Source organism: Salvelinus fontinalis, chromosome 1, assembly GCF_029448725.1.
Source record: "Salvelinus fontinalis isolate EN_2023a chromosome 1, ASM2944872v1, whole genome shotgun sequence".
Classification (NCBI taxonomy): domain Eukaryota; kingdom Metazoa; phylum Chordata; class Actinopteri; order Salmoniformes; family Salmonidae; genus Salvelinus; species Salvelinus fontinalis.
This window is the reverse complement of record NC_074665.1, coordinates 8,477,916-8,495,821: the sequence shown is the minus strand read 5'-3', so window position 1 is coordinate 8,495,821 and position 17,906 is coordinate 8,477,916. Positions and strand designations below refer to the sequence as shown.

Genomic DNA, 17,906 nt, shown 5'->3' with positions numbered 1-17,906 from the left:
CACGGACACAGCTCTTATTGGTTGTCTAGTACTGGGAACTGGTAACAACACAGTCTGTGATTGGCTAACAAGATTTAGATCTGAAAACAGTGAGATAAGATAACATACCATAAGGTGTTGAGGGAAAGACAGATTACCTATAGATTGGACGTAATCTTTTCTAGGCCCATTAGTGATAACAGGAAATACACAAGCCGTAGGCTACACTATCCCTCAGGGTGGCTACTTCGGAATGTCGGCTTGCACGGGTAAAACCGGTGAGTTTCTAACATTTATGTTTGAGATTTAATGAATATCAATAGAAACGAAGCACCTTTATGCCTTTCATTAACACGCAGGCGTCGGTATGACGACGTGTTAGTTACACGCAGGCGTTGGTATGACGACGTGTTAGTTACACCCAGCCGTCACGCAGGCGTTGGTATGACGACGTGTTAGTTACACACAGCCGTCACGCAGGCGTTGGTATGACGACGTGTTAGTTACACACAGCCGTCACGCAGGCGTTGGTATGACGACGTGTTAGTTACACACAGCCGTCACGCAGGCGTTGGTATGACGACGTGTTAGTTACACACAGCCGTCACGCAGGCGTTGGTATGACGACGTGTTAGTTACACACAGCCGTCACGCAGGCGTTGGTATGACGACGTGTTAGTTACACACAGCCGTCACGCAGGCGTTGGTATGACGACGTGTTAGTTACACACAGCCGTCACGCAGGCGTTGGTATGACGACGTGTTAGTTACACCCGGCCGTCACGCAGGCGTTGGTATGACGACGTGTTAGTTACACACAGCCGTCACGCAGGCGTTGGTATGACGACGTGTTAGTTACACCCGGCCGTCACGCAGGCGTTGGTATGACGACGTGTTAGTTACACACAGCCGTCACGCAGGCGTTAGTAAGGCGTTCAATGGTAGGCGACAGCCACACGGTGGTACGGTTGCCTTGGCTTAAATTTGTCATTTATCACCCCCTATACTCCCATCTTTCGGGTAGATTTCTATGGAACGCTGTTTGGGTTTTTGCATGTCAGAAAAGAAACACACGTCAAATAACACTATTTGATGTGTCAAATCAGCTTTTAAATTTGACACGTCAAATAACAAAATTGTATTTTTAGAATGTTGTGTGTGCTGAATTTGTGTTTAGTTGGTAATAAGACATTATTTGTTCAACCAAATGGGAAAACGTCTGCGCTGAGCTTTTGAAATAAGAGCAGGATCAAAAATGTTTGCAAATATCTTTGATACAGATGTTATTCTAAACTTTAGCTTGGTATCTAGCTAGCACCAATACAACCAGCCTGAACACAATGACCAGTAGCAATTGCAGTCATTTTCAATATTCTTAGCAGTGATTTAGGAATCCATGTGAGTAAGTATTAGCTAGTTAGTTAGCTAGTTAGCCACGTGTTGTTCTCCTATTGAAATCGAACTTCAGTTCATGAAAATAACTACATTAGCTAGATATCTACCCTGTTGCCCAAAGCTAACATTATAAGCAGTCAGCTAGCTCCAGTTGGCTAGTGAGGCTTGACCGGACTGGGTTATGTGTTATGAACCCCCCCATCCACGTTGCTTTGTTTTTCCTATGTAAGTGTTCAATACACCATAGTAGGTTGACTGGTACAATAAATGAGGGCTGTACAGTATTCATTCACAATACATGGGTATAACTTCTCTAAACCATCGCTAACAAAATATGCGGTCCCACATCGCCGTCTGCTGCTGAATATGAGTACTGCACGATTAATCCATGCACTCGTGGATATGTGGTGAATACCTGCGACGACTGCTCTGAATTCTGCTGTACCAGGCTCTATCACATCCGGCGGTGATTTTTGAGTGCCATAGGGCGGCGCACAATTAGCCCAGCTTCGTCCGGGTTTGGCCGTCTTTGTAAATAACAATTTGTTCTTAACTGACTTGCCTAGTTAAGTAAAGGTTAAATAAAACAAAACATTTAAAACAATACTGGTCTCTCTAGTCAGGAACTTGATAGAAACATACCGGGGGTGTTTTGGTTTCCACTAGTTACCACAACTACAAAGTGTAAAAAATCGTCAAAATGTATATTAACAGAAAATAACTTTTTGATCTTAATTTATGGTTAGGGTTAAGCATAAGGTTAACATTGTGGTTAAGGTTAGGTTTAAAATCTAATTTTAAGAAGCTACATTTAAGAAAAGGGCGGAGTTTATAACTCTGTGGCTCTGGTAACTGGTGACGACCGAGTAGTTCGAGCCGAGACTAAGACAACAATAAAACAAGTCAAGTTCATCTGACATCGGATACAACATATTCTGACACGCCAAAGCCAACAACATCAGCGAATGTGTGCTTTCTGTCTCGTCATGCTGATGGGTGACACGCGTCCAATAGTAGGTGAGTATCTGATGGTACATGAATATCGATAAGGGATATTTTGTTTTCTTGAGTACACACCGCACATTGATTGGTGACTGACGGTGTATTCTGAACGTTTCAAGAAGTCTGTTCCATACGGTGTTATCAGTTTGATACGTTGTACCGTGGATTCAATCAAACGAATGATGCAGGGAGTGTATAAAGGTTACTAGATTGCCGCTGCAGTGTGGAAAGGCAGGTGAACGAACCGGTTGAATTACTATTGTGTTTGCGGATAGATGCGTAATGAACAAATATAGCCACTAAACTCGTGATCACAGTTTCAGACCAGTCAATCTCAGGCTGATGTGATTGTGAATTAGCCTAGTCGATGCGTCATCTATCCACAGCAGTTGTGCAAAACACAGAACGAGAATTAAAGTCGTGATTCTATTTCCATGCCAACACGTGATACTTATGGATGCAAAATCAGCACTTTACAATCCTATAGTCCTCTCTGGTTTCGGTGAGGTTGCATTGTTTTGCAAGAAAATAGCAGAACGGAAGACAGCATCATTTAATCACATCACACCTATAACTATATGAGTGACATTGGTTCACTGGAACAAGTATTGTGGCTTCATGTGATCTGTCTGGTCACGTTTTCATTCAAATTGGTTAACCCAGAACTAAAAGCTTGCGTAATTTGGTCAGATGCTTAGTTATGTTTAAGTAGTCTGTCAACGAGAGAGAACGTTTTCATAAACTCCCCAACTGTAGGCTGGCTACATTCATTTAAATGGACTGGTGTCGTCCTAGTGTGTCTGTCACAGTCAAGGACACGGGGGAGTACCTACGTAGCCTAGTGGTTAGAGCGTTGGACTATTAACCGAAAGGTTGATAGATCGAATCCCCGAGCTGACAAGGTACTAATCTGTCGTTCTGCCCCTGAACAAGGCAGTTAACCCACTGTTCCTTGGCTGTCATTGAAAATAAGAATTTGTTCATAACTGACTTGCCTGGTTAAATAAATAAAAAGTGTGCGCAACTCACTCAGGTGAGTTCTATTTGACATTGTCCGTTAGCTTGAGTTCATCCTTGTTAATACAGACAGAGAAGAGCTCCAACTTCTTAATCATAGCCTAAATTATGTCCCGATCATTGAATATAGTTGCGGAGAGTCCCTGTAATCCTAGATTCAGATCATTCAGGGAGAAAAAACATCACCCAGACAGGCCAGTTGTGTGAGAAACTCGTCATAATGCAAGAGGTCATACAAGGAAAAACTATGGTCAGTAAAGAAACCTTTAAGCTCGTCTCTCAATTTAAAAAAAACATATCATACTTTGCCCGTTGATAACCAGCGCACTTCTGTATGTTGTAAAAGCGTTACATGGTCGCTGCCCATATTGCAGAACATACACGAGAGTTCAGGGGCCTTGCTTTAACAAAGTTAACCATTTTCACTGTAGTGTCCAAAATGTCTTTCAAGCTGTCAGGCATTCCCTTGGCAGCAAGAGCCTCTTGGTGGATGCTGCAGTTCTACCTAAGTGGCGTCGGGAGCAACTGCTTGTGTAACAGTATAACTTTAGTACGTCCCTTCGCCCCGACACGGGCGCGAACCAGGGACCCTCTGCACACATCAACAACAGTCACCCACGAAGCGTCGTTACCCATCGCTCCACAAAAGCCGCGGCCTTTGCAGAGCAAGGGGAAACACTACTTCTAGGTTTCAGAGCAAGTGACGTAACTGATTGAAACGCTATTAGCGCGTACCCGCTAACTAGCTAGCCATTTCACATCCGTTACACTTACACTTGCACATGCGTTACCACTCCACTATGTCTGCCTGTCATGGCTTTTGCACCATCAGTACAGATACCAACACATCTTGACCACCAAAGTCCATTTGATGTCACAAAGCTGTCCAGTACTTAAAAAATATCCTCTCCTGTTGTCCTGGTTTGCAGTGGTTTGCAGAAGAGGATGTCTTCCTTAATTGACCCCCCATAAACGTAACAGCCATATACCAGGAGCTGTGCCAAGCCCGCCACGTCTGTCGACTCATCCAGATGTAACACATAGAATTCACTGGCTTGTATGCAAAGCAGTAATTGTTTCAAAACATCTCCTGCCATGTCACTGATGCGTCGTGAAACAGTGTTGTTTGATGAAGGCATTGTCTGTATAGTTTTTTGGGGCCTTTTCCCCCAGCATTGTCCCAGCGATATCCGCGGAAGCAGGAAGAATTTAGTCCTCCACAATAGTATGGGGCTTGCCTGTCCTAGCCACTCGGTAGCTCACCATATAAGACACTAATAGCTCCTTCTTATTAATGGTACCTGTTGCTTTTATACATGTCTTACTACTTGAAAGTCGTCTTTATTCTCGCTCAAACTCCTGTGGCTTATTTGTCAAATTTGTCGTTTCTAAATATCTGAGTAAAAGTATTTAGAAACAAGGTGATTGGCCGTTAATTATTTGACGAGGCTACCTGTATTTGACATTGTGTTGTTATTTTGCTGAACACTAGATGGTTTAATTTTATTTTTGGCAGTGAAACGAGGCAACTCCATTTATTCATAATTTTAAAAAGGAATCACATTTTTATTTTGGCATAGCCCCGACGGCGTTGCGCGTACCTCTGGGGGTCAAAACCATTTGAGAATAACTGCTCAGAACAAGCAGCTGAAATGGTGCGATGTCCAGGTCAAAACCATTTGAGAATACCTGCTCTAGAACAAGCAGCTGAAATGGTGCGATGTCCAGGTCAAAACCATTTGAGAATACCTGCTCTAGAACAAGCAGCTGAAATGGTGCGATGTCCAGGTCAAAACCATTTGAGAATACCTGCTCTAGAACAAGCAGCTGAAATGGTGCGATGTCCAGGTCAAAACCATTTGAGAATACCTGCTCTAGAACAAGCAGCTGAAATGGTGCGATGTCCAGGTCCAAAACCAGATTAGTGAAATGGTGCGATGTCCAGGTCCAAAACCAGATCAGTGAAATGGTGCGATGTCCAGGTCCAAAACCAGATTAGTGAAATGGTGCGATGTCCAGATTGATGCACATTTAGAATAGAATGAGAAGTTTAAAAAGTTATTAGCTGAGAGTTGGCCAGGGATTCTAAATCTTTGGAAAGACAAAATAATTGTTGAATTGGACAAAAGTCAGAAGGATCTCCTCTTTTATGGGGAAGAGGACATATGCTGCTTTCCAGATCTTAGGGGGGGGGGGGGGGTGCTTCAGAGATTTAACTACTAACTACTTTCCAGAAGTTTGCTGGATTCCCACCATTCACCATTCCCACCACCTACATAGTGTGAGACTGTCTTTCTTGTTTTATCCAGTCAAGGACAGATGAAACGTTCCAACTGTGGCAGAAGTTAGGACTGTCTTTAACAGTGGTGTTAGTCTACCTCTGTGTCTATATAGACCTGTCTTTAACAGTTAACTGTGGTGTTAGTCTACCTCTGTGTCTATATAGACCTGTCTTTAACAGTTAACTGTGATGTTAGGTCTATATAGACAGAGGTAGACTGTCTTTAACAGTTAACTGTGATGTTAGGTCTATATAGACAGAGGTAGACTGTCTTTAACAGTTAACTGTGATGTTAGGTCTATATAGACAGAGGTAGACTTTCTTTAACAGTTAACTGTAGTGTTAGGTCTATATAGACAGAGGTAGACTGTCTCAACTAGGGGGGAGAGGTAGTCTTCACATTCCACTTTTAAGTGGAACACAAGCAGCTTTGTCTAATGCTCTCTCACCTCTAAACTAACTGTCCGTGACATCCTTTTACCATGGTGTTACACACACACACACACACACACACACACACACACACACACACACACACACACACGTCTATAAGTATCTGAGTGGTAGTGTTGTGGGTCATGTGCTGATGTCAGGTGTCACAGTCATCCTGAACTTCCCGTTCTATAAGCGTGGAGGATATGTGTGTGCTCCTGTTACATGGTACAGATAAAACACTGTATTCAGTACTATAACTGTCATGGTCGTTGGTCAAACGCATTCATGTGAGCTCTCTCTCCCCCCTGTCTCTGTCCTTCTCTCTCCTTTCTCTCTCTTCCCCCTGTCTCTGTCCTTCTCTGTCCTTCATCTCTCTTCCCCCTCCCCCTGTCTCTGTCCTTCTCTCTCCTTCCTCTCTCTTCCCTCTCCCCCTGTCTCTGTCCTTCTCTCTCCTTCCTCTCTCTTCCCCCTCCCCCTGTCTCTGTCCTTCGCTCTCCTTCCTCTCTCTTCCCCCTCCCCCTGTCTCTGTCCTTCTCTCTCCTTTCTCTCTCTTCCCCCTCCCCCTGTCTCTGTCCTTCTCTCTCCTTCCTCTCTTTTCCCCCTCCCCCTGTCTCTGTCCTTCTCTCTTTTCCCCCTCCCCCTGTCTCTGTCCTTCTCTCTCCTTCCTCTCTTTTCCCCCTCCCCCTGTCTCTGTCCTTCTCTCTCTTCCCCCTCCCCCTGTCTCTGTCCTTCTCTCTCCTTTCTCTCTCTTCCCCCTCCCCCTGTCTCTGTCCTTCTCTCTCCTTCCTCTCTTTTCCCCCTCCCCCTGTCTCTCTCCTTCCTCTCTTTTCCCCCTCCCCCTGTCTCTGTCCTTCTCTCTCCTTCCTCTCTCTTCCCCCTCCCCCTGTCTCTGTCCTTCTCTCTCCTTCCTCCCTCTGTCTGTAGGTGCTGCAGCCTGACTGCTCTTACTGCCCTTGTCCCCAATATCAGCCTGACTGCCCGTACTGCCCTGGTCCCCAGTGTCAGCCTGACTGCCCTTGTCCCCAATATCAGCCTGACTGCTCTTACTGCCCTGGTCCCCAGTGTCAGCCTGACTGCTCATACTGCCCTGGTCCCCAGTGTCAGCCTGACTGCTGGTACTGCCCTGGTCCCCAGTATCGCCTGAGGCTTCCCCCCACACTATGGACCTCAACCTTGGGTAGAGCAGTCCTATACACCCCTGGAGGAACACCCCACCCTCTCTCCTTTCCTCCCTCTTCCCCCTCCCCTGTCTCTGTCCTTCTCTCTCCTTGTCTCCTCCTCTCCTCCTCCATCCCTCTCTCCTCCATCTCTCTCCTCCATCCATCCCTCTCTCCTCTCTGTCTCCCTCTCTTTCTCCATTCCCCTGTGTGTGATGATGGCTGACGGTACAGAGTCTTTACAGGCCAGTGTAAACTCTTACTGGGCAGCTTCTCCCATCCACGCCTCCGCTATGTCTGACGAGGAGACCGAGGGACAGGTCCCTGATGAGGTAAACAACATCAACACGTTTCAAGATGTGTTAGTCGTGTATATATACAGGATATTTGTGGTATACATCACACAACTAAATGCTGACTGCAGGTTCAATCCGGACCATGCAACAACAAGACATAATAAAGATAAGAATACGAACATAAAGTAAATGTCTCAGTAGAATATAATAAACATTTTAGCATCAGTATAAAATAGGAAGACACAATTTATAGTCCGATATTTACACGTGTTTTGGGGAAACGGGGAATAAATTGTGCAGTATTTTACAATCATAAAAGAGTCTGTTGTGTGTGTGTGTGTGTGTGTGTGTGTGTGTGTGTGTGTGTGTGTGTGTGTGTGTGTGGACATCACATGTCATTTTAAAAGGCAGAAATCTAAAAATTGTGGACATTATAGTGTATATTAAACTGCTTTATTTTCAATGCTACACTGACCCAATGCTACACTAACCCAATGCTACACTAACCCAATGCTACACTAACCCAATGCTACACTGACCCAATGCTACACTAACCCAATGCTACACTGACCCAATGCTACACTAACCCAATGCTACACTGACCCAATGCTACACTGACCCAATGCTACACTAACCCAATGCTACACTGACCCAATGCTACACTGACCCAATGCTACACTGACCCAATGCTACACTGACCCAATGCTACACTGACCCAATGCTACACTAACCCAATGCTACACTGACCCAATGCTACACTAACCCAATGCTACACTAACCCAATGCTACACTGACCCAATGCTACACTGACCCAATGCTACACTGACCCAATGCTACACTGACCCAATGCTACACTGACCCAATGCTACACTGACCCAATGCTACACTGACCCAATGCTACACTGACCCAATGCTACACTAACCCAATGCTACACTGACCCAATGCTACACTGACCCAATGCTACACTAACCCAATGCTACACTGACCCAATGCTACACTGACCCAATGCTACACTGACCCAATGCTACACTGACCCAATGCTACACTGACCCAATGCTACACTAACCCAATGCTACACTGACCCAATGCTACACTAACCCAATGCTACACTAACCCAATGCTACACTGACCCAATGCTACACTAACCCAATGCTACACTGACCCAATGCTACACTGACCCAATGCTACACTGACCCAATGCTACACTGACCCAATGCTACACTGACCCAATGCTACACTGACCCAATGCTACACTGACCCAATGCTACACTGACCCAATGCTACACTGACCCAATGCTACACTGACCCAATGCTACACTGACCCAATGCTACACTAACCCAATGCTACACTGACCCAATGCTACACTGACCCAATGCTACACTGACCCAATGCTACACTGACCCAATGCTACACTGACCCAATGCTACACTGACCCAATGCTACACTGACCCAATGCTACACTAACCCAATGCTACACTGACCCAATGCTACACTAACCCAATGCTAACTTGTATAACCTTTCCCCACATTTACCCGTAACACATCCACTTCCTTACATTGTAGATAGACAGGGCCCCTCTCCTGCCCAAGCAGCATCATGCAGGACCCCCAGGGGCCACCGGGAGGCCCCTAGCCTCCCGCCACTGTCCAGAAGACTCGTACTGTATGGTGTACATGATCTTCTTCCTGTTGGGCATCGGCTCCCTGCTGCCCTGGAACTTCTTCATTACGGCTAAACACTACTGGACCTACAAGCTGAGCAATAATACTGATGGTGACGGAGAGGAGCCTCGCTCAGATCTTAGTGTGAGTCAGGGAAGTTGTGTCTGTCTGCCTGGTCTGTCTTGTCTTGTCTGTCTGTCTGCCTGGTCTGTCTGTCTCTCTGTCTGCCTGGTCTTGTCTTGTCTGTCTCTCTGTCTGTCTGTCTGTCTGTCTGTCTGTGTCTGTCTCTCTGTCTTGTCTGTCTCTCTCTCTGTCTTGTCTGTCTCTCTGTCTTGTCTTGTCTGTCTCTCTGTCTTGTCTTGTCTGTCTCTCTGTCTTGTCTTGTCTGTCTCTCTGTCTTGTCTTGTCTTGTCTTGTCTTGTCTGTCTTGCCTGGTCTGCCTGGTCTGTCTGTCTGTCTGTCTGTCTGTCTGTCTACTGCATTAAATCACTTTGACAGCTTTAGGAATTGAAGTGCTCGTTCACTTGCAACACAATTAGAAATCGCAATCGGGGACGGCAGTTAGCCTTGTGGTCAGAGCGTTGGACTAGTAACCGGAAGGTTGCAAGATTGAATCCCCGAGCTGACAAGGTAAAAATCTGTCGTTCTGCCCCTGAACAAGGCAGTTAACCCACTGTTCCCCGGTAGGCTGTCATTGTAAATGACAAATTGTTATTAACTGACTTGCCTAGTTACATAAAGGTAAAATAAAACAATAATCTGTGTCAGGTGGGTGTCGTTTTAAAGATGATTCTATTGCCAACATGGCTAGCTAAACTATAAAATATAACACTATAGTGTTAGCCGTTAGCCGTTAGCCGTTCCAAAAGCCACTTCAGACAAACAGATTGTAATGTTGGTGCCCCTAGAAAGGAGTCATGATGGCATTCAGGTGCTAATTGTGTTCACAATACAACAAACAGGCTTATTCTGTTCAGGACGTCCCAGGGTATAACGTCATGTCATCCCTGGTACTGTGGATCAAATGGAGAACCTGAGCTCTGACGCCATGTATAACATGTTACTGTACAGCCACTGAGCTCTGACGTCATGTATAACATGTTACTGTACAGCCACTGAGCTCTGACGTCATGTATAACATGTTACTGTACAGCCACTGAGCTCTGACGTCATGTATGACGTGTTACTGTACAGACGTCATGTATGACGTGTTACTGTACAGACGTCATGTATGACGTGTTACTGTACAGACGTCATGCATGACGTGTTACTGTACAGACGTCATGCATGACGTGTTACTGTACAGACGTCATGCATGACGTGTTACTGTACAGACGTCATGCATGACGTGTTACTGTACAGACGTCATGCATGACGTGTTACTGTACAGACGTCATGCATGACGTGTTACTGTACAGACGTCATGTATGACGTGTTACTGTACAGACGTCATGCATGACGTGTTACTGTACAGACGTCATGCATGACGTGTTACTGTACAGACGTCATGCATGACGTGTTACTGTACAGACGTCATGCATGACGTGTTACTGTACAGACGTCATGTATAACATGTTACTGTACAGCCACTGCGTTTCAATTTAGACTAAATCTGCCATTTTCATCCGGTGTAAGGGATGACGGGCTGTGAGTGGGACGGTCTATGATGAATGCCCTGACTGTAAGACTCTGGATAGCAGTGTCTGCTAAATGACTAAAATGTGACTGTTTCCCTCTGGCCTTGACAGGAGTACTTTGAGAGCTATCTGGCCATAGCCTCCACTGTGCCTTCGGTCCTCTGTCTGGTCCTCAACTACCTACTAGTTAACAGGTAACCTCCACTGTGCCTTCGGTCCTCAACTACCTACTAGTTAACAGGTAACCTACACTGTGCCTTCGGTCCTCAACTACCTACTAGTTAACAGGTAACCTCCACTGTGCCCTCGGTCCTCAACTACCTACTAGTTAACAGGTAACCTCCACTGTGCCTTCGGTCCTCAACTACCTACTAGTTAACAGGTAACCTCCACTGTGCCTTCGGTCCTCAACTACCTACTAGTTAACAGGTAACCCTCACTGTGCCTTCGGTCCTCAACTACCTACTAGTTAACAGGTAACCTCCACTGTGCCTTCGGTCCTCAACTACCTACTAGTTAACAGGTAATCTCCACTGTGCCTTCGGTCCTCAACTACCTACTAGTTAACAGGTAACCTCCACTGTGCCTTCGGTCCTCAACTACCTACTAGTTAACAGGTAACCTCCACTGTGCCTTCGGTCCTCAACTACCTACTAGTTAACAGGTAACCTCCACTGTGCCTTCGGTCCTCAACTACCTACTAGTTAACAGGTAACCTCCACTGTGACTTCGGTCCTCAACTACCTACTAGTTAACAGGTAACCTACACTGTGCCTTCGGTCCTCAACTACCTACTAGTTAACAGGTAACCTCCACTGTGCCCTCGGTCCTCAACTACCTACTAGTTAACAGGTAACCTCCACTGTGCCCTCGGTCCTCAACTACCTACTAGTTAACAGGTAACCTCCACTGTGCCTTCGGTCCTCAACTACCTACTAGTTAACAGGTAACCTCCACTGTGCCTTCGGTCCTCAACTACCTACTAGTTAACAGGTAACCCTCACTGTGCCTTCGGTCCTCAACTACCTACTAGTTAACAGGTAATCTCCACTGTGCCTTCGGTCCTCAACTACCTACTAGTTAACAGGTAACCTCCACTGTGCCTTCGGTCCTCAACTACCTACTAGTTAACAGGTAACCTCCACTGTGCCTTCGGTCCTCAACTACCTACTAGTTAACAGGTAACCTCCACTGTGCCTTCGGTCCTCAACTACCTACTAGTTAACAGGTAACTTCCACTGTGCCCTCGGTCCTCAACTACCTACTAGTTAACAGGTAACCTCCACTGTGCCTTCGGTCCTCAACTACCTACTAGTTAACAGGTAACCCCCACTGTGCCTTCGGTCCTCAACTACCTACTAGTTAACAGGTAACCCCCACTGTGCCTTCGGTCCTCAACTACCTACTAGTTAACAGGTAACCTCCACTGTGCCTTCGGTCCTCTGTCTAGTCCTCAACTACCTACTAGTTAACAGGTAACACACACATACCAAATCAAAAGCCAAATCCCCCTTCAGAGAACATCATGAGAGGGACCAGATTCAATCAGCCTATCAGTAGGCCTGGCTACAAACACTGGAGCCTGTGAGGTCACATGTTCTCTCGGCCAAACAGTTGGTCTGTTCTGGATATAAAGGACTCAGTATCCTTCCACACCGTGACCTTCATGTTACAGTCCTGCAGTTTGTTTTGGACCTTTTTAAATGTAAGTGTTGAGGGAAGGCATCACTGCTACTTCCTGAAACTGAAGACGTTTTGGCCTTCTTTAGAGTTTTCCTTGTATTGACATCCATTGTCCTCCAAGAGTTGCTGAATCTCCTGTACTAAAGGCATTGGATAAGCCTGATCCCAGATCTGTGTGGGCTGTCTTGCCAACTCCTAGTTACAACTCACGACTGCGCATAAACAGATCTGGGATCAGGCTGGGTCTGGGACAATGTAGATGTCTACAATTCTGATCATAGTCTCCATCCCTCTGGCTGAGGGGGGGGGGGGGTGGCGGGGGGGGGGGGGCATAAAGACACATTTCACTTCTCTGCTGCAAGTGAATGAAGTACATCTTATGTGTAATTAGTTTAAAGTGGCAGGTAGGTCTGAATAACACAGTCCCAGTCTCTCATGCGTGGAACCGACCTGGGTTCAAATAGTATTTAAAATCATTTCAAATAGTTTTATATGTGCTTGATTTGAGCTTGCCTGGCACAATGGGACCAACAGAATGGTCTCTAAACGTCAAACCCCGCCCACCTAGCACTCCAGGTAGGCTAAAGCAAACGCTTAAAAACTATTTGAAAGATTTCAAATAGTACTTGAACCCAGGTCATGTGTTGAGCAGTCTTGCCGTCTAATTTAATCCACTCGATCCACTTCCTGGATGATCAGCAACACCATACCATTGATGCGTCCTCATACGTAGGTTTGGTTCGCTCCGAGCAGAACACAGATAGGCGACGCGAACGTCTTATACAATATTACTGTTGTTTTGTCCCTCTTGAGCCACTGTAGCAACAACATAGCCAGAAACACTATCTCAAAAATAAATCAAGAAATCTGTCATAAATGTTGACAGTGATGCCGTTTTAGGGCCTAGCTTCTGCCCGCTCCTCTTTCTCTCGTTGAATGACAGCAAACACATTGAAGAATCACGTCCCACCCCTATTGTTGACGGTCACCGACGATGGGGCATAGACTTCGACTAGAGAACTTCGACTTGCCTCTCTGATGTAAAGGGAACGCAGTGCTAGAACAGAGGGATGCGAATCCATCAATCAGTCTCCCTCAGTCAGTCTCCCTCAGTCAGTCTCCCTCAGTCAGTCTCCCTCAGTCAGTCTCCCTCAGTCAGTCTCCCTCAGTCAGTCTCCCTCAGTCAGTCTCCCTCAGTCAGTCTCCCTCTGTCAGTCTCCCTCAGTCAGTCTCCCTCTGTCTCCCTCTGTCAGTCTCCCTCTGTCAGTCTCCCTCAGTCAGTCTCCCTCTGTCAGTCTCCCTCTGTCAGTCTCCCTCAGTCAGTCTCCCTCAGTCAGTCTCCCTCAGTCAGTCTCCCTCAGTCAGTCTCCCTCAGTCAGTCTCCCTCAGTCAGTCTCCCTCAGTCAGTCTCCCTCAGTCAGTCTCCCCCCGTCAGTCTCCCCCTGTCAGTCTCCCCCTGTCAGTCTCCCTCTGTCAGTCTCCCTCTGTCAGTCTCCCTCTGTCAGTCTCCCCCTGTCAGTCTCCCCCTGTCAGTCTCCCCCTGTCAGTCTCCCCCTGTCAGTCTCCCCCTGTCAGTCTCCCCCTGTCAGTCTCCCCCTGTCAGTCTCCCCCTGTCAGTCTCCCTCTGTCAGTCTCCCTCTGTCAGTCTCCCTCTGTCAGTCTCCCTCTGTCAGTCTCCCTCTGTCAGTCTCCCTCAGTCAGTCTCCCTCAGTCTCTCTCTCTGTCAGTCTCCCTCAGTCTCTCTCTCTGTCAGTCTCCCTCAGTTAGTCTCCCTCAGTCAGTCTCCCTCAGTCAGTCTCTCTCTCTGTCAGTCTCCCTCAGTCTCTCTCTCTGTCAGTCTCCCTCAGTTAGTCTCCCTCAGTTAGTCTCCCTCAGTTAGTCTCCCTCAGTTAGTCTCCCTCAGTTAGTCTCCCTCAGTCAGTCTCCCTCAGTCAGTCTCCCTCAGTCTCTCTCTCTGTCAGTCTCCCTCAGTCTCTCCCTCAGTCAGTCTCCCTCAGTCAGTCTCCCTCAGTCAGTCTCCCTCAGTCAGTCTCCCTCAGTCAGTCTCCCTCAGTCAGTCTCCCTCAGTCAGTCTCCCTCAGTCAGTCTCCCTCAGTCAGTCTCCCTCAGTCAGTCTCCCTCAGTCAGTCTCCCTCAGTCAGTCTCCCTCAGTCTCTCCCCCTGTCAGTCTCCCCCTGTCAGTCTCCCCCTGTCAGTCTCCCTCTGTCAGTCTCCCTCTGTCAGTCTCCCTCTGTCAGTCTCCCTCTGTCAGTCTCCCTCTGTCAGTCTCCCTCTGTCAGTCTCCCTCCGTCAGTCTCCCTCCGTCAGTCTCCCTCCGTCAGTCTCCCTCAGTCAGTCTCCCTCAGTCAGTCTCCCTCTGTCAGTCTCCCTCAGTCAGTCTCCCTCAGTCAGTCTCCCTCAGTCAGTCTCCCTCTGTCAGTCTCCCTCTGTCAGTCTCTCCCTCTGTCAGTCTCTCCCTCTGTCAGTCTCTCTCTCTGTCAGTCTCTCTCTCTGTCAGTCTCTCTCTCTGTCAGTCTCTCTCTCTGTCAGTCTCTCTCTCTGTCAGTCTCTCTATCTGTCAGTCTCTCTATCTGTCAGTCTCCCTCAGTCAGTCTCCCTCAGTCAGTCTCCCTCAGTCAGTCTCCCTCAGTCAGTCTCCCTCCGTCAGTCTCCCTCAGTCAGTCTCCCTCAGTCAGTCTCCCTCAGTCAGTCTCCCTCAGTCAGTCTCCCTCAGTCAGTCTCCCTCAGTCAGTCTCCCCCTGTCAGTCTCCCTCAGTCAGTCTCCCCCTGTCAGTCTCCCCCTGTCAGTCTCCCCCTGTCAGTCTCCCCCTGTCAGTCTCCCTCTGTCAGTCTCCCTCTGTCAGTCTCCCTCTGTCAGTCTCCCTCTGTCAGTCTCCCTCTGTCAGTCTCCCTCTGTCAGTCTCCCTCTGTCAGTCTCCCTCTGTCAGTCTCCCTCTGTCAGTCTCCCTCAGTCAGTCTCCCTCAGTCTCTCTCTCTGTCAGTCTCCCTCAGTCTCTCTCTCTGTCAGTCTCCCTCAGTTAGTCTCCCTCAGTTAGTCTCCCTCAGTTAGTCTCCCTCAGTTAGTCTCCCTCAGTCAGTCTCCCTCAGTCAGTCTCCCTCAGTCTCTCTCTCTGTCAGTCTCCCTCAGTCTCTCCCTCAGTCAGTCTCCCTCAGTCAGTCTCCCTCAGTCAGTCTCCCTCAGTCAGTCTCCCTCAGTCAGTCTCCCTCAGTCAGTCTCCCTCTGTCAGTCTCCCTCTGTCAGTCTCCCTCTGTCAGTCTCCCTCTGTCAGTCTCCCTCTGTCAGTCTCCCTCTGTCAGTCTCCCTCTGTCAGTCTCCCTCTGTCAGTCTCCCTCTGTCAGTCTCCCTCTGTCAGTCTCCCTCAGTCAGTCTCCCTCAGTCTCTCTCTCTGTCAGTCTCCCTCAGTCTCTCTCTCTGTCAGTCTCCCTCAGTTAGTCTCCCTCAGTTAGTCTCCCTCAGTTAGTCTCCCTCAGTTAGTCTCCCTCAGTCAGTCTCCCTCAGTCAGTCTCCCTCAGTCTCTCTCTCTGTCAGTCTCCCTCAGTCTCTCCCTCAGTCAGTCTCCCTCAGTCAGTCTCCCTCAGTCAGTCTCCCTCAGTCAGTCTCCCTCAGTCAGTCTCCCTCAGTCAGTCTCCCTCTGTCAGTCTCCCTCTGTCAGTCTCCCTCTGTCAGTCTCCCTCTGTCAGTCTCCCTCTGTCAGTCTCCCTCTGTCAGTCTCCCTCCGTCAGTCTCCCTCCGTCAGTCTCCCTCCGTCAGTCTCCCTCCGTCAGTCTCCCTCTGTCAGTCTCCCTCTGTCAGTCTCCCTCTGTCAGTCTCTCCCTCTGTCAGTCTCTCCCTCTGTCAGTCTCTCTCTCTGTCAGTCTCTCTCTCTGTCAGTCTCTCTCTCTGTCAGTCTCTCTCTCTGTCAGTCTCTCTATCTGTCAGTCTCTCTATCTGTCAGTCTCTCTATCTGTCAGTCTCTCTCTGTCAGTCTCTCTCTGTCAGTCTCTCTCTGTCAGTCTCTCTCTGTCAGTCTGTCAGTCAGTCTCTCTCTGTCTGTCTCTCTTTCAGGTTGTCCCCAGCGGTGCGTATCCTGTCTTCTCTGCTCATCATCTTGGCTGTTTTCATAGTGACCACGGTCATGGTCAAGGTGTGTAATATATATACTACCGTTCAAAAGTTTGGGGTCACTTATAAATGTCCTTGTTTTCCATGAAAACATACTTGACAAGGTTATAAATAAATAATGATAATTGATATAATAATTGTGTACTTCAAACTTTGCTTTTGTCAAAGAATCCTCCATTTGCAGCAATTACAGCCTTGCAGACCTTTGGCATTCTAGTTGTCAATTTGTTGAGGTAATCTGAAGAGATTTCACCCCATGCTTCCTGAAGCACCTCCCACAAGTTGGATTGGCTTGATGGGCACTTGTTACGTACCATACGGTCAAGCTGCTCCCACAACAGCTCGATAGGGTTGAGATCCGGTGACTGTGCTGGCCACTCCATTATAGACAGAATACCAGCTGACTGCTTCTTCCCTAAATAGTTCTTGCATAGTTTGGAGCTGTGCTTTGGGTCATTGCCCTGTTGTAGGAGGAAATTGTCTCCAATTAAGCACCGTCCACAGGGTATGGCATGGCGTTGCAAAATGGAGTCGTAGCCTTCCTTCTTCAAGATCCCTTTTAACCTGTACAAATCTCCCACTTTACCAGCACCAAAGCACCCCCAGACCATCACGTTGCCTCCACCATGCTTCACTGATGGTTCACTCCTCCAGTATCTTTTCATTTGTTCTGCGTCTCACGAATGTTCTTCTTTGTGGTCTGAACACATCAAACATAGATTCGTCTGTCCATAACACTGTTTTCCAATCTTCCTCTGTCCAGTGTCTGTGTTCTTCTGCCTATCCTAATCTTTTCTTTTTATTGGCCAGTCTGAGATATGGATTTTTCTTTGCAACTCTGCCTAGAAGGCCAGCATCCCGGAGTCACCTCTTCACTGTTGACGTTGAGACTGGTGTTTTGTGGGTACTATTTCATGAAGCTGCCAGTTGAGGACTTGTGATGCCTCTGTTTCTCAAACTAGACACTCTACTGTACATGTCCTCTTGCTCAGTTGTGCACCGGGGCCTCCCACTCCTCTTTCTATTCTGGTTAGAGCCAGTTTGCGCTGTTCTGTGAAGGGAGTAGTACACAGTGTTGTACGAGATCTTCAGTTTCTTGGAAATTTCTCTCATTGAATGGCCTTCATTTCTCAGAACAAGAATAGACTGACGAGTTTCAGAATAAAGTTCTTTATTTCTGGCCATTTTGATCCTGTACTCGAACCCACAAATGCTGATGCTCCAGATAACAGAACAACAGTTTTCAGCTGTGCTAACA

General features: G+C 47.4%; 1 protein-coding gene across 2 annotated transcripts in view; it reads left to right on the top strand.

The window, feature by feature from the left end:
* Positions 1-1,849: 1,849 nt before the first annotated feature.
* slc29a3 (solute carrier family 29 member 3) overlaps positions 1,850-17,906 on the top strand; it is a 32,770-nt gene continuing 16,713 nt past the window's right edge. The window contains exons 1-5 of one of the 2 annotated variants that reach the window (XR_008753122.1): positions 1,850-2,391; positions 7,034-7,598; positions 9,128-9,370; positions 10,975-11,057; positions 16,592-16,670. Coding sequence is in view for 1 of the 2 variants with exons in the window: in XM_055865248.1 (XP_055721223.1) it covers positions 7,482-7,598; positions 9,128-9,370; positions 10,975-11,057; positions 16,592-16,670 (522 nt within the window). In the remaining variant the exon portion in view is untranslated. The remainder of the gene's footprint in view (positions 2,392-7,033; positions 7,599-9,127; positions 9,371-10,974; positions 11,058-16,591; positions 16,671-17,906) is intronic. The other variant, XM_055865248.1, reaches the window with a different exon arrangement.